General features: G+C 42.7%; 1 protein-coding gene across 1 annotated transcript in view; it reads right to left on the bottom strand.

Annotated features, from left to right (window-relative positions):
- PHYHIPL (phytanoyl-CoA 2-hydroxylase interacting protein like) overlaps nucleotides 1–11775 on the bottom strand; it is a 71902-nt gene extending 60127 nt beyond the window's left edge. Inside the window, exon 1 of the mRNA XM_069101829.1 lies at nucleotides 11473–11775. Within this exon, the coding sequence (XP_068957930.1) occupies nucleotides 11473–11581 (109 nt within the window). The 5' untranslated portion in view covers nucleotides 11582–11775. The remainder of the gene's footprint in view (nucleotides 1–11472) is intronic.
- Nucleotides 11776–13354: the final 1579 nt, after the last annotated feature.

The raw sequence follows: 13354 nt of genomic DNA, 5'->3' as shown, positions 1-13354 counted from the left end.
ATCCTACTCACCCACATCATATTCCTCTCCATTATCCACAACATTAATTCTTTGTAGATTGGTATGACATAGACACAGAGAATAACAAACATGAAAAACAAAAGTCCCTCCCTCAACGAATCTATAATCTAATGGGGGGTGTCAGAAGAGGCTAGACATATGCCCAACTAAATTGGAAATGATAGGAAAGATTTAAAAAGCCTTTGTTCAAAAACTAGCCGTGTGACCTTGGGCGCGTCACTTAACCCCAATTGCCCTACCTTCCCCCTCCAAAAAGCAAAAAAGAAAACAAAAAGTCTTTGTTCAAAATATTTGGTGAAAATCCTTTAAAATCTCTACTTGACCAAACCATCTTCTTTAGCTACCACTGCCTATCTGTCCTCATCGACTGTCACCTAGATGATTGCAGTGGCCCTCTGCTTGGTCTTCATGATTCATTTCCTTACCCACACCAAACCACTCTCCACTGAGTTGCCAAAGTGAACTTCCTAAAGCATAAATCTGACCATATCATCCCCTCTTCAAATTCCAATGACTATTACCTAGAGGACCAAATGTTTAATCCTTTTGAAGAGAAAATCCTTCAAGTTCTAGCCTCTGCTAACCTTTCTAGGGCCTTTGCATTTTACTCCCCCCGCCCATACTCTAAAGTCCAGCTATACTGGCTGATTTGCCCTTTCTCACAAACAACACTCTATCTCCCCTCTACATGGGTCTTTGCATTGGCTTTCTTCCATGCTCTCTCCTTCTTCACCCACACCTCTTAGACTACTTGACTTCCTTCAAGACATCACAAATCCTGCCTTCTATAGGAGACCTCTCCTGGTCCCAACTGCTATAGCAAGTTATCTTTCATTTTTTTTTTCTGTATGTAAGGCACATATAGAAAAAAATTAATATTTGTTGATTAATTGAGCAATCCTTTCCTTTATAGTCAGATTCCTAGAAAATCTCTCTCTACTTCAAATTTCTCATTTCCCAACCCCTTCTAATATGGCTTCCTACTTCATTCATCAAAAGAAACTGCTCTCTCCAAGGTCACCAATGATTTGTCAGTTGCTTAGTATGATGGATTTTTTGATTCCTTATCTTTCTTGATATCTCTGTAACATCTGACACTGATGGACACTCATCTCCTAAATATTCTCTCCTCCTGGATTTCATGGCCTTGCTCTTACCTGTTCCCCTCTTGCTTATTTAACCACTAATTTTTGGTCTCCTTTGCTAGATTACCAACCATTTCCTAACCCCTAAAAACTTTTTTCCACAAGATTCTCCTCAGGCCTTCTACTTTTCTCCCTCTACATTCTTTCTTTTCACAATAACCCATGGGTTATTTTCACTATTGTACATACAACTCCAAGAGTTATATATCCAGTCTTAATTTCTCTTCTAAGCTCACATCGCAAATCTCTGTTGGACATCTCCAAGAAAATATCTTACTATATCATTTCCTACCAACATCCTACCAACAGATGTCAACCACATCATTTCCAAAACAGAACTTATAATATCAGTTTACCCCCTAAGCTGACCCATTCTCTATTTCTTTTGAGGTAACCAGATGCTTGGTTTGCAATCTCATCAGGTTTGCAAACTCAAGTGTCTTCATTACATTTGGTTGCTTCCTCACTCTCCATATCTAGCAATTTACCAAGTTTTGTCAGTTTTCCTCTAGTGATGCTTCCTCATTGGGTCTCCCCTTACCTCTCCTGACACTTTCATCACCTTAGCTCAGGCTGAGAATTTATCATAAAAGCTTCCAAACTGAACTGTGGGCTTTCAGTCTCTTCTGTCTCCAGTCCATCTACCTCTGCTGCCAGGCTAACCAGCCTATACCACAAGACTTACCATATCACTAACCTTAAGAAGCTTAACTGGCTCTTGATTTCATCCCTGTAAAATATGACATCCTTGGTTTGCCACTGAAAATGCTTTATAAGCAACTAGAACTTCTCTCTTGAAGCTTACTGAATTATTAGTACATTTGAATTTGGGCAAACTGTATTTGAACCAAACAGGCCTCCCTGACATTCTTCAAACGTGGTATTCCACCTTCCTCCATGACTTTTTGCATACTATCCATCATATATCCACCAGCTGGGATCTATTTCCTCAACTCTACATCTTAAGTTTCATTTGATATACATTTCATGTACCATTTCCTGTGGGAATCTAGCCTTGTTTCCCATAATTGTTAGTATTCTGCCCTTCCTTCTCAAATTACCACATAAACCCTACCCTATTTACATATTTCATCCCTCTAGGAGATTCTATAGCTCTAAGGATAATTTCTTTTAGAAATTATCAAGTATGCACTAATTTATTTGCATATTATGTCCTTCCAATAGAACCCAAGCTCCTTAAAAGTAGGGAATATTTTTCATTCATCGTGGATGTAACCCTAGTCTAGTTAGTCAATCCACCAATATTCATTCAAGTGCATCCTATACACCAGGCATTGTATTAAAAGCCAGAGGTACAAAGAAAGACAAAAGAAAATCCTTGTTCTCAAGTAGCTCAGAATCTAAGGAAGGATGAATCATGCAAACACGATGTACAAACATGATATATACAAGGATTAATCAGAGGTAACCTATAGAAGGAAACCAGGGGGGGATCAGGAAGGACTTTTTGTAGAACATATAGGAGTTTAGCTAGGATTTGAAAGAAGTCAGGGGAGCCAACAGGTGGAGATGAGGAGGGAGAAAATTCTGGGCCTGGAGGACAACCAGTGAAAAATACCCAGAGCAGGGGTGGCCAAGGTAGCACAGCGAGCAAGAGCACTGGCTCCAGTGTTGGGGTGACCTGGAGATCGAATCCGGGCTCCAACACTTAGCACCCACGCAGAAATACCTGGCCATGTAACCTTGAGCAAGTTACTTAACCCTGATTGCTTAAAAAAAATGCCCAGAGTTAGGAGAATGAATGTCTTGCTTGAGTAATAGTAAGAAGGTTGAATCACTGCATACATGAGTGAGTGAAAGAAATCTGTCAAGGTGGAAGAGGGCTATTTTATAAAGGGCTTTGATTCAGGAAGAGACAGGAAACTCCTGGAGGTTAAGAAATGGAAGGGGAGAAGACAATTAGTTCAGTTTTAGACATACTGAGTTTGAGATGTCTATAGGACATCTAGTTTGAGGTGTCCAGCAGGCAGTTGGGGATGTGAGAATGAAGGTCAAAAGAGCGGAAAGACCTGGATAAATAGGTTTAAGAATCATCAGCATAGAGATGATAATTGAATCAGTGAATCAATTGAATCAGTTGATTAGATAATGAAATGAAACAGTATAGAGAGGGAAGAGGGGCCAATATAGAGCCCAAGGGTGAGGGACTGGGGGAACAGCTAGAGGGACCCAGAAGAAGACACAGAAAACTAAGGAGGAGTCACCAGATTGGTAGAAGGAGAACCAAGAACCTCTGTCCTAAATTACTCCAACTGACTCCTTGCTTCTAGTCTTTCCCTTCTTCAACTGAACCTCCAAATAAATAAGTACCGAAGTAATTTTAAGGCATGGCTCTAATCCTGCCATTTCTTTACTCAAAAATCTTTAGTAGCTCCCCATGACTTTTCCAGGCTTAGCGTATGTTCTATACCTTTAAGAACTCTATATTCATGTCAAAATGGCTACTTTGACTAGACTTAGAAGATCTCTCAGAGGGGATCCAGTTCAGATAAAGATATTTATTTTTCCAGACCTTTTCAGTAATTCTGAATATTATTTGTTATGTGTTTGTATACAGATGAAGAGACTGAGGCCCAGGAAGGTTGTGACTTGCCAAAGTTTACAGAGGTATTGCTGTTGAGTCGTTCCAGTTGTGTCTGACTCTCTGTGACCTCGTTTGGGGTCTTCTTGGCATAGACACTGGAGGGGTTGGCCATTTCCTTCTCCAGCTCATCTTCTAGATGAGGAAACTGAGGCAAACAAGGTTAAGTGACTTTCCCAGAGTAACCCAGTTAGTGATTGGCTGAGGCCAGATTTGAACTCAGGTCCTCCTGACTCCAGGCCACTCTATCCACTGTGCCATTTGAACCTAAGTCTTTTGACTCCAGAGCAAGTGCTCTTTCTATCATACTACTAGCTGTTGCCTGAACTTAGCATCCTATCTTCCATCTTTGCTCCCCTCCCCAGAAGGTGCCTTGAATGAACTTCACCATTCTAGTTTTCAGAATTCTTGCTTTCTTCCAAGACTGAGCAGAGGTGCCATCTCCTTCAGGAAGTCTTCCATCTTCCCATCAATGGGTCATGTTTTCCTCTATTCAGATTCCCTTTTATCAGACTTAAATGTGCATGACATGTGTTTTCCCATTCATCTAACCACCTATCAGCCCCATTTATATACTAACTCCATTTTAAAAATGTGACTACCCACTTAATGATTGTAGAGTTTTCTGCATTCTGTGATCTTTTTGCCACAAATTCCATACACTAACAAATATAATTTTCTGGATTTTCCTCACTTCAGACCACCTAATGTACTTGCCACTTCCCAAATATTGCATACTCATTTTGCCTTTATTTCAAGGAAGCAAAAGAACACTCATATTATGGGTGTTCTTAACATTCAACACAAAGGTGTTAAGAATATAGGGATTTTTTTTAAAGCAATTGGGGTTAAGTAACTTGCTCAAGGTTACACGGCCAGTTATTTCTGGGTGTGGTGCTAAGTGTCTGAGCCTGGATTCGATCCCCAGGTCATCCTGACACTGGAGCCAGTGCTCTTACTCACTGTGTTACCTGGCTGCCCTGAATATAGGGATTTTTAATAATTTTCATATACTGGGCCCCTCTGGCAGACTGGTGAAGACTTCTTAGAAAAAATGTTTTTAAATCATTTCAGGAAATGCTAAATCTGTTAGCATTTCAATCAAATCAATCAAAAATAAAGATGTAATTTTTTTCCTATCCAAATTTATGCACCCCTTGAAATCTGGCTATGAATCCCAGGTTAAGAACCCCTGTCTTAGCACGACTCATTTCTTCTGCCTGAAATTTTTGCTTTCTTCCTCTCCATGTCTCCCCAAGTCTATGGCCATTGCTACTTTAAAAATCCACTCAAAACTTCTAGTCAGGATTCTGCAAATGAAACTACTTGAATAGATATTTACTTTCCCAGACCTTTTCAGTAATTCTGAATATTATTTGTCATGTGTTTATTTCTTGTTCTATGAAATCATTCTCAATATGTATCTATATTTGAATGTGAATATGCACTGTGTCCTCAACTAAACTTAATGAAGTGCAATGTCCCCTTTCAAATTCTTCAGCTACACAGACAGGCAGACAATGTTCTACATACAGTAAGCATTCAACAAATCCTAAGATAACCAGTAGTAATATTAAAATATTTCCCATAGCAAAAGAGTAATGTATAAAATTTGGGAAAAAAGGAAAAAGAAATCTAGATAATCAACAGAGAACAAGGAGAGCCTTCTTATTAAAAATCAGCAAAAAGGGAAAATAAGAATAAGGTAGGAAGAGAATTTCAGAATGTAAAATAGAAAACAAGTGAGTAAAAAAATAAGTTTAACAAGGACAATTAGAAAAAGAATAAAACTATAATTGGTGTTAAAACTATTGTTAGAGGAGAATCCATTACTGGTACTGAGGAGCAGAGTGATAAATCTATACTAATTATCTATCTATCTATCTGTCATCTTTATACACATGTAACATGAACCTAGTTTCTCTCTTTTTAAACTATATTCAGTATAGTTACTTGATCTTTTATATACACACATATACATGAATATGAGTACATATATTCATGAATATGTATGCATATTATGTACATGTATGCATGTGTGTATGTATATGTATGTGTGTATAAAAGATCAAGTAACTATATTGCACATAGCCTAGAATGAGAGAAACTAGGTTTTATGTTAGGATAAAATGCTACCAGAAATACATCCAAGTGCCTTGGATGTAAAATTCATATTGTCTTTCTAGATAATATTTTGTAAAAAGTGAGGCTCTGACTCTCCGGCTTAGCTGGAAAACAAACAGCCAGTGTTACCAATAATGACATGAGTCATTCCTGCCACTGGAGGGAGCCAAGCTACATCTACTTTGATGTGACTTTTGCTCAGACAGCTTTCTGGTCTACCTTCAGAACAAATGAGAACTACTGAGAATATAAATTGCTTTAACATGATCTCCATTGTCGAAGTTGTTTTATTTTCCCATGCCAACTAATGAAAACTCAATGCAGTTTTATACACAACAGAGAAAAAGAAGTGATTTCAGAGGTCAAGTGAGCAACTATAGAGCGACTCAGAGGAAATTATAAATACCATTGTAAGCAGGACCAAAGGTGTACAATGAGCTCACTAAAAGTTTTTTTTTTAATATAGGCAGAAAACAATGTGTTTAAGAAAATGTAGCGGATGGCTGAAAAGACATTATATTTGTTCAACTGGAACCTGAAAACAGCTTTTAGAAGTAGAGTTGATGCTGATATTGTCCGTTAAGGGTTGGGGGCACTGGAGGGAGGTAAGAAGGAAGGGATGGACCTGTGATATTACCTGTGAGGATCTCTTGGTCAGTAAATTTCCTCTGTCAAAGCAGTTGGGGAATTTGTTCTATAACTTCTACTCTTGGAGGGTTGCTGGGGGTGGGGGACTCAGGAAGGTTAAATAACTTGTTCTAGTTCCCATCATCATTATGTGCAAAGATTGGACTTGACCCCAGGTCATCTTAACTACAAGGAAGAACCTCTATCCTTTACTCCATGTTACTTATATTTTATAACATACTGAAATAGAAGATTTTAGGAAGAATGAAATGTGTTTGAAGACACTGTTCTTTCTCATATTAGAAGATATAGTGATCTACATAACCATGTAAGGATTTTGAAATAAAACGATAAAATTATTTTATCTAAACTAACCACAACTGGTAGATGAAAAGAAACAAGAGGATTCAAGCACTGCCAATATAAGAGAACTAGTTCATCTTAAGACATCTAAAAAATGAATTTTCCAAGGTAAGTGCCAATTGTCTTTGGTCTGTCATCCCATTCTTTTAATGAGGATTACTTCTAACAGGTAGAAGTATTACAATTAGTTCATTGGTTCAGAAAAGGTAATGATAATAGTTCAGATTCATATAGTACTTTAAGCTTGCAAAGCATTTTGTATATTTTCTCTCATTTGATCCTCATGAATGGAGCTACAATAATATAGCACTGCATTTAACAGCATTATATTATTTTTATATCCTTTTAGATTTTGAAATTTTATAATTTTGTTCATCTATACTAAGTCATTTTCATGTAAATCACCATCAGATATGAAGCCCCTATAACGTGGGAAAACAACCACTGCCAAATGAAAAGGCTACCATTCTTTTTATGTAATAAGGGCTAGAATGTCATTTTAAAAATTTCCCTCAATACCCTGAACATCTTCATTTGGAAACAAAGATAGAAAAAAAAAACTATCAGCTTCAAGCTATGTAATTCATTTAAAATGTGTTCCTTTGCTGACTAGCATCTTAAGCTTTCACCCTTAGGATGAAGTAGACCTAGACAAACAAAAACGTATTGACTGTAGAATTAACACCTCCTGAAGTCTGGCGTTGTGGGAAACAGCATGTAGTTTTCTAATGCTATATGCTACAAATTCATTTTGTGTTTTCTTTCTAAATGATTTAACAAGAAAACAAAGAATTTGGATTCAAGTCTAAAAAAAACAAGAGATAAAATTTTCTCATTTCTGGAAGGAAAAATAAGCAAAATTGTGTACATGTATGATAAAAGGATTAAGAAAATATAGATAGCTATCTGTCCCATCACCAGGGGAAACATGTCTAAAGCAAGGAGTAAATGAATTAGAAGTAAGTTCCATTTTATTGATGCCTCCAGATGTGGATTATCTTTATTTCTGTTCAGAGGAACACAATTAAAATCTATCATGGATATAATCTGAAAAAATTATACATCTGAAGTCTGTAGAAACGTCTGCCTTTAGCAGATATGGGTAAACAGCCTTGTTTCCCTTACAGGAGAAATATAGAAGACCTATTTGGTAACCCTTGATGTAACTTCCTACCAAAGGTCTACCTAGACCAAGGATTCTTAAAATGGAGTCTGGGAACTTAGAAATATTTTTATGACTGCATTTCAATATAATTTGTTGCCTTTATAAGTGTATTATTTTGTTTTATACATTTAAAAACTTAATTCTGATGGGGGTCCATAGGCTTCAACAGACTGCCCAAGGATCCACGACACACAAAAAGGTAAAGAACTTTTGATTTAGACTTGCTCTTTATGAAATTGTCAGAGAGACTTAGGGAAGGTTTTATATTAGTAACTGAAAAAGAAAATCACACTAGAAACGTGTCAGCTCTTGGACTGATACAAAATAATGACAGATAAAATAACCCCTCTACTCAAAGAAATAAATGTTCCAGTATGGCATCACCTAGAGTCTATAGTCTTATCTTACAGAATATTAAGAATAAGACACTGAGAAAATATTAAAAAGTGGAACCACTGTAAATTCCTACTACTAATCTCCAGAATAGTCTAGAGTATACAATGAAAAAGGCATGTAAACAAGAGAAACAGACATACAAGTAAAAGGATAGCATAAGACACAGAGATACCACACACACAACTATGGCTATTCTTGATGGGTAGCACTACATAATAGCTATATGAGAAAAATAGTGCAAAGAAAGGCACACACAGCAGTTAAACCGCACTTACTTTATTCTTCAGATATTTTGTTCAAATTCTGCATGCTGTTTTTTTTCTTATCTCTGCTTTGCTTTTTCAGTGTAGTAGTTAAGCATGTCCAGATTAATGGAGTAAAGAGTGGGAATAGTAAAAGAATGATGAAGTAAAAGAAAAGTTTGATGCAAAGGGCAAACAAATCAGAGGTGTTTTGTTTATATAACTTGTAAAATATTCAGTAGTTAATTTAACCAATCAAAAAGATAGCTATAATGTCTGCATCAACTGGTCCTTTCTAAATTATCGATTTATAGATGAAAAAAAAGAGAGGCAGGGAATTAGGAGATTGAGAGAAGTGAAGATAACTGGAGGGTAGAAGCCTTACCTACTTCTTATTAAAAATGTACTAGCAAAAAACTATGCTTTAACATGATGTATTTAAATGACAGTTTCAACAAGCAATAAATATTGTTGCTATTTAAAATGCATTATATTTTATTATTTTTAAAATACTGCAGATGGTATAGCACATTCAGTTTCCTGAGCATTAGTTTGTAAAGCATAATTACAAGAGTAGTTCTTTATCTTCAAGTAAATTTTCTGTATGGGCTACTCCTTTATTCTAATAAATTTTCAAATAGCTCAACTCTTTGGACTGGTAGATTAAAAGCTATTTTTTAAATAAAGTTCAGCATTGCTTCATCAGTCTATGTTGAATAAATTAGAAATCTGCAACATCTAGTAGTACTCTTTCTGAGCACTGCTTGGGGATAACCTAAAAAATTAAATATTACATGGTTTATCCAATTAGAAAGATCTATATTGTGTATAAGCCACCATACTCACATTATCAAAACAAAACATCTATTAATTCAGAAGGAAGCATAATTTTGACCTAACTGTGGTACTATGTATTTGTAAGCATTTAACCAAAGCTTCATTTTCTCCAATATTCCTTGAATATATAGACGCATATAGTAAATGCAGCTTCTTTCAAGCTGAGATTAATGGGTTGACAGTGAAATAATGAGATGTCTACTTCAGTTGCTATAGCAATAAGCATTTGATAGATGATCAAAGTAAATAAAAATGAAATCTATATTTCTTGAATTCCAAATTTCTCTCAAACCAATATATAAACAGAACAAAAAATAAGTGTATTTTGATATGATGGCATAAAAAAAACATTTCATGAGTGGCACAGAATAAATCAGAAAGCCTTATTGTGTGAAGTAAATCTAGTCATTCAGGATGGATAATGTACTGTTAATAAAAAGTGAAATGATGAAAATTTTGTTGCAATAATCTGTGAATCCTACAATGTGACAAAATATTACCGAAGTATAGGGGGAAAAAAAACCATTAAAATGCAAATACCTTTTGCAAGACCAAAGATCACCTTGTTTCTCTATTTCCTTTTATCAACATAAGGTCCTAAATTGCCTAAACCCTCTACTGAATTGAAACGTCTAACCAATTTATCACCCTTTCAATTACTTGGACAGAAGAACCCTCTGCTCACCAATAGCCGAGGATCATGTATCAAAATAATTCTGGAGATCAAAATGTTAACTACTTCTAATCTGTGCATTACCTTGCCTAGAAGTTGTTCAGAGTAATCTTCCCTATTCCACAATTAATATTAAATCTATTCATAAGTGACAGCATTGTCTTTGGAACAACACCAATATCTCTCCTGAGTCAAGTGCCCAATTTTACCGTTATCTGACTAGCCAGAAGAATTTTCCATAAAGTTTTGTTCTGCATGACTGCCACAGCACTGAGTGCCCGAGCCACCCACTGAACGCAGACGTCGCCCCCCTCGCTAGAATGGACAGAGGAAGACTTTGCCAACGCTGCCCCTTCCAGGCGCCGGAAACTTTATGGGGCCGAGATGCCCGCCGCCCCAGCTGGGCCCGCTCTGACAGTTGCTCTGGCTCTGTCCGTGGTGCTGAAGCTCCAGCCTCCTCTTGAGCGTCCCCACCAGCGCCCCGGGGCAGGACCCGGAGTCTGGGAGGGCTGCCCCACGCGGGGCAGGAGGGCTTGAAATGGGGGCGGAGGTCCCCTATGTTGAAACTCTTGGGCAGACAAAGGGTGTCTGCCCCCCTCCCCCCCGCATACCCCATCCAGGCTGGGCAGGAAGGGGGCCTGCCGCAGCCCCCACCGGCACCTGAGTCCACGGCACCGGACCCCACAGCCGCGGTCCCGTGCCCAAGCCTCCAGGTACGGGAGGAGGCCGAGGCTCCCCGACCAGAAGGCCGAGTGACTCGCCCAAGGTCACACCGTCGGGGAGGGCCGGCCCCCAGGTGACCCTCGCCCTTCCCGAGGAGGGGCTGCAGAGGCACGGGGAGGGGCAGGGGCTGCCTTGGCCAGGGCACCCCGCGCTCAGAGGTGGGGAGCTCGGTTCTTCTTTTGTTCTCCGAGGGGGCGAGTGTGAGTGTGTGTGAGTATGTGTGAGTGTGCCCGCGTGCCCGGCCGGGGAGCCCGGAGCTCGAGCCTGGGAGAGCCACAAAAGACCTCCGGGGGAGGCGCAGCCCCCTTCTCCGCCCTCGGGGACCCCTCATTCTGAGTCCCTGGAAAGCCCGGACCCCCTGGGATCTTCCTCAGCCGTGCCCAGGCCCTCGCACGCCCCCTGCGCTGTGGGTCAGCGTCTGTACCCGACACCCCGCGGGGCGGCCACTGTCACCAAGCCCCCCCCCGCCCCCCTGCCCCCCCTCGCTGTGTCCCCTCTCAGGCTCCCCGCTGTACCCCTCCTCCAGGCCCCCGGACCCCGCCCCCCGGACCCACCATCGCGCTCGCACAGCTGGATGGCCTCCAGGCTCAGGTTCTTGATCACGTCCTCGCACGGGCTGGCCGGGCTGCCCAGGGCAGGGTCGAGGCGCGGCGGCACGTCCATGATCCGGCTCCGGCTCCGGCTCCGGCTCCGGCTCCGGCTCCGGCTCTCTCTCCTTCTGTTTTTCGGTCTTTCCCTCCCTCCCTCCTCGGCTCTCCCCTAGCGCCGGGGCCCGACGCGACTCCCGAGGCTCCGGCGGCTCCCGCGGCTCCGGCAGTGTGAGCGTCTGACACCGACTGAGGCGGAGGAGCCCGGCCGGGAGCGGGCGCGCGTGCGCGGAGAGCGGGAGGGGGGCGCGAGGGCGCGAGGCGGCGGGGGGAGGGCGCGAGGGCGCGCGCGCCCGAGGGCTGGGGGCGGGGGGGGGGGGGGGGGAGGGGGCGGAGCCAATTCCTTCCCCCAAGTCCGGCGTGGAGGCGGAAGAGCGCCCCCTAGGGGCCGGGCGGGGCTCGGGACACCGGTTGAGACCGAGCTCGGGGCAGTCCCGGTGCTGCTGTGGGTCAGGTCTGTACATCAGGACAGGCCTCTGTCAGCGTCTGTCTGTCTGTCTGTCATGCTGCCTCCGTGTCCGTCCGTCCGTCCCTCTCCTCTCCCTGCCTCTCCTGGTGGGGCCTGGCCTCAGTGGCCTAATCACGGTCTTCTCATCTGTAAAATGGGGGTGATGATAGTGGGGACCCCCAGCTTGCTGCAAGGATCCAAAAAGACAAGACGCAAAGGCCGCGCCCCGCCGGCCGTGGCCCTGAGCCGAGCTCGCGTGCCGTCAGGGAGCCTCGAGGCCGGCCCGCGCTCACAGAGGTGCCCCCCGCCCGGGCCGCTCTCAGAGTCCCCGAGGGAGCAGGCGGGAGGCGGAGACCCCCCCGCGGGGCAGCCTCGCGCACTGATGGAAGGCACCGAAGCAGCCCTACTACGCGGCCCGCGCGCTCCACGGGCGCCGGCCTGGTCTTCCTTCCTCCGACACCGTGCTCCCCTCCACTCTGCTCCAGACGTGCTGGGCGGGGGGGGGAGCCCCGCCTGCAAGGATCGTGTTCCCTGCGGTAGGTATGACATCTATGCATTATAAAATGTGCGTGTGAGTGTGCGCATAGACGGACAGTTCGGTCTGTATCTATCCCCGTGCAGACGGACGCAGAAAGCCGTGGATTTATCTATAAGAATACGTGGTCCGGGGGAGGTGGCCCGCCGGCCCAGAGCAGGAGCACCGCACCTCCTTCACGTGGGGCCCTCCGCAAGTCCCTTGACCTCCCGGACCCTGCATGGCAGGTGAGGGGCCAGGCTGCATTTGATGGACAGGGTTCCGGGATCCCCAGGACCTCCTTGCACTTCTGACGTCGAAGATCCGGACCCCCGCCCCCTCCGCCCCCAAAAGGGGGATCTGGCGCCGTCCTAGATGTGGGGGATACAGAGGTAAAGATGGTTCCGGACTCCAGGGCTCATATTCCATTGGAAAGGATTCAGGGAAGGTCCGTAGTTTCATAAATTAAGAAGAAGAAAGGACAGTGGAATCCAATGTTCCCATTTTTCATTTAGAGGTGGAAGACACTGGGGAGGTTATGCTCAATAAAATTCACTTGTTCCCTATGCCTTCTGGAATATAAACTATCGAAGTCTCCTTTTAAAGCCTTCACAACCTGACCCTAACCTGTCTTTGAAGCCTAAATATCGTTCCTCTCCCTGTGTCCTGTAATACAGCTAATCTCTCCGTCTTTCTGTCCCACTCATGATACTCATTCCTCATGTCAGTGTCTTTGCACTAACCATCCCCAACACTTGGAACGGGGCAGCTAGGTGGTGGAGTGGATAGAGCACCCACCTAGAGTCAGGATGACTAACATCCCTGAG

This window comes from Petaurus breviceps, unplaced genomic scaffold, assembly GCF_028583685.1.
Source record: "Petaurus breviceps papuanus isolate PSGF00001 unplaced genomic scaffold, PetGlider_PUasm1.0 490, whole genome shotgun sequence".
NCBI classification, from domain to species: Eukaryota; Metazoa; Chordata; class Mammalia; order Diprotodontia; family Petauridae; genus Petaurus; species Petaurus breviceps.
The sequence above is the reverse complement of the archived record's forward strand: the minus strand, read 5'-3'. Positions and strand labels throughout refer to the sequence as shown.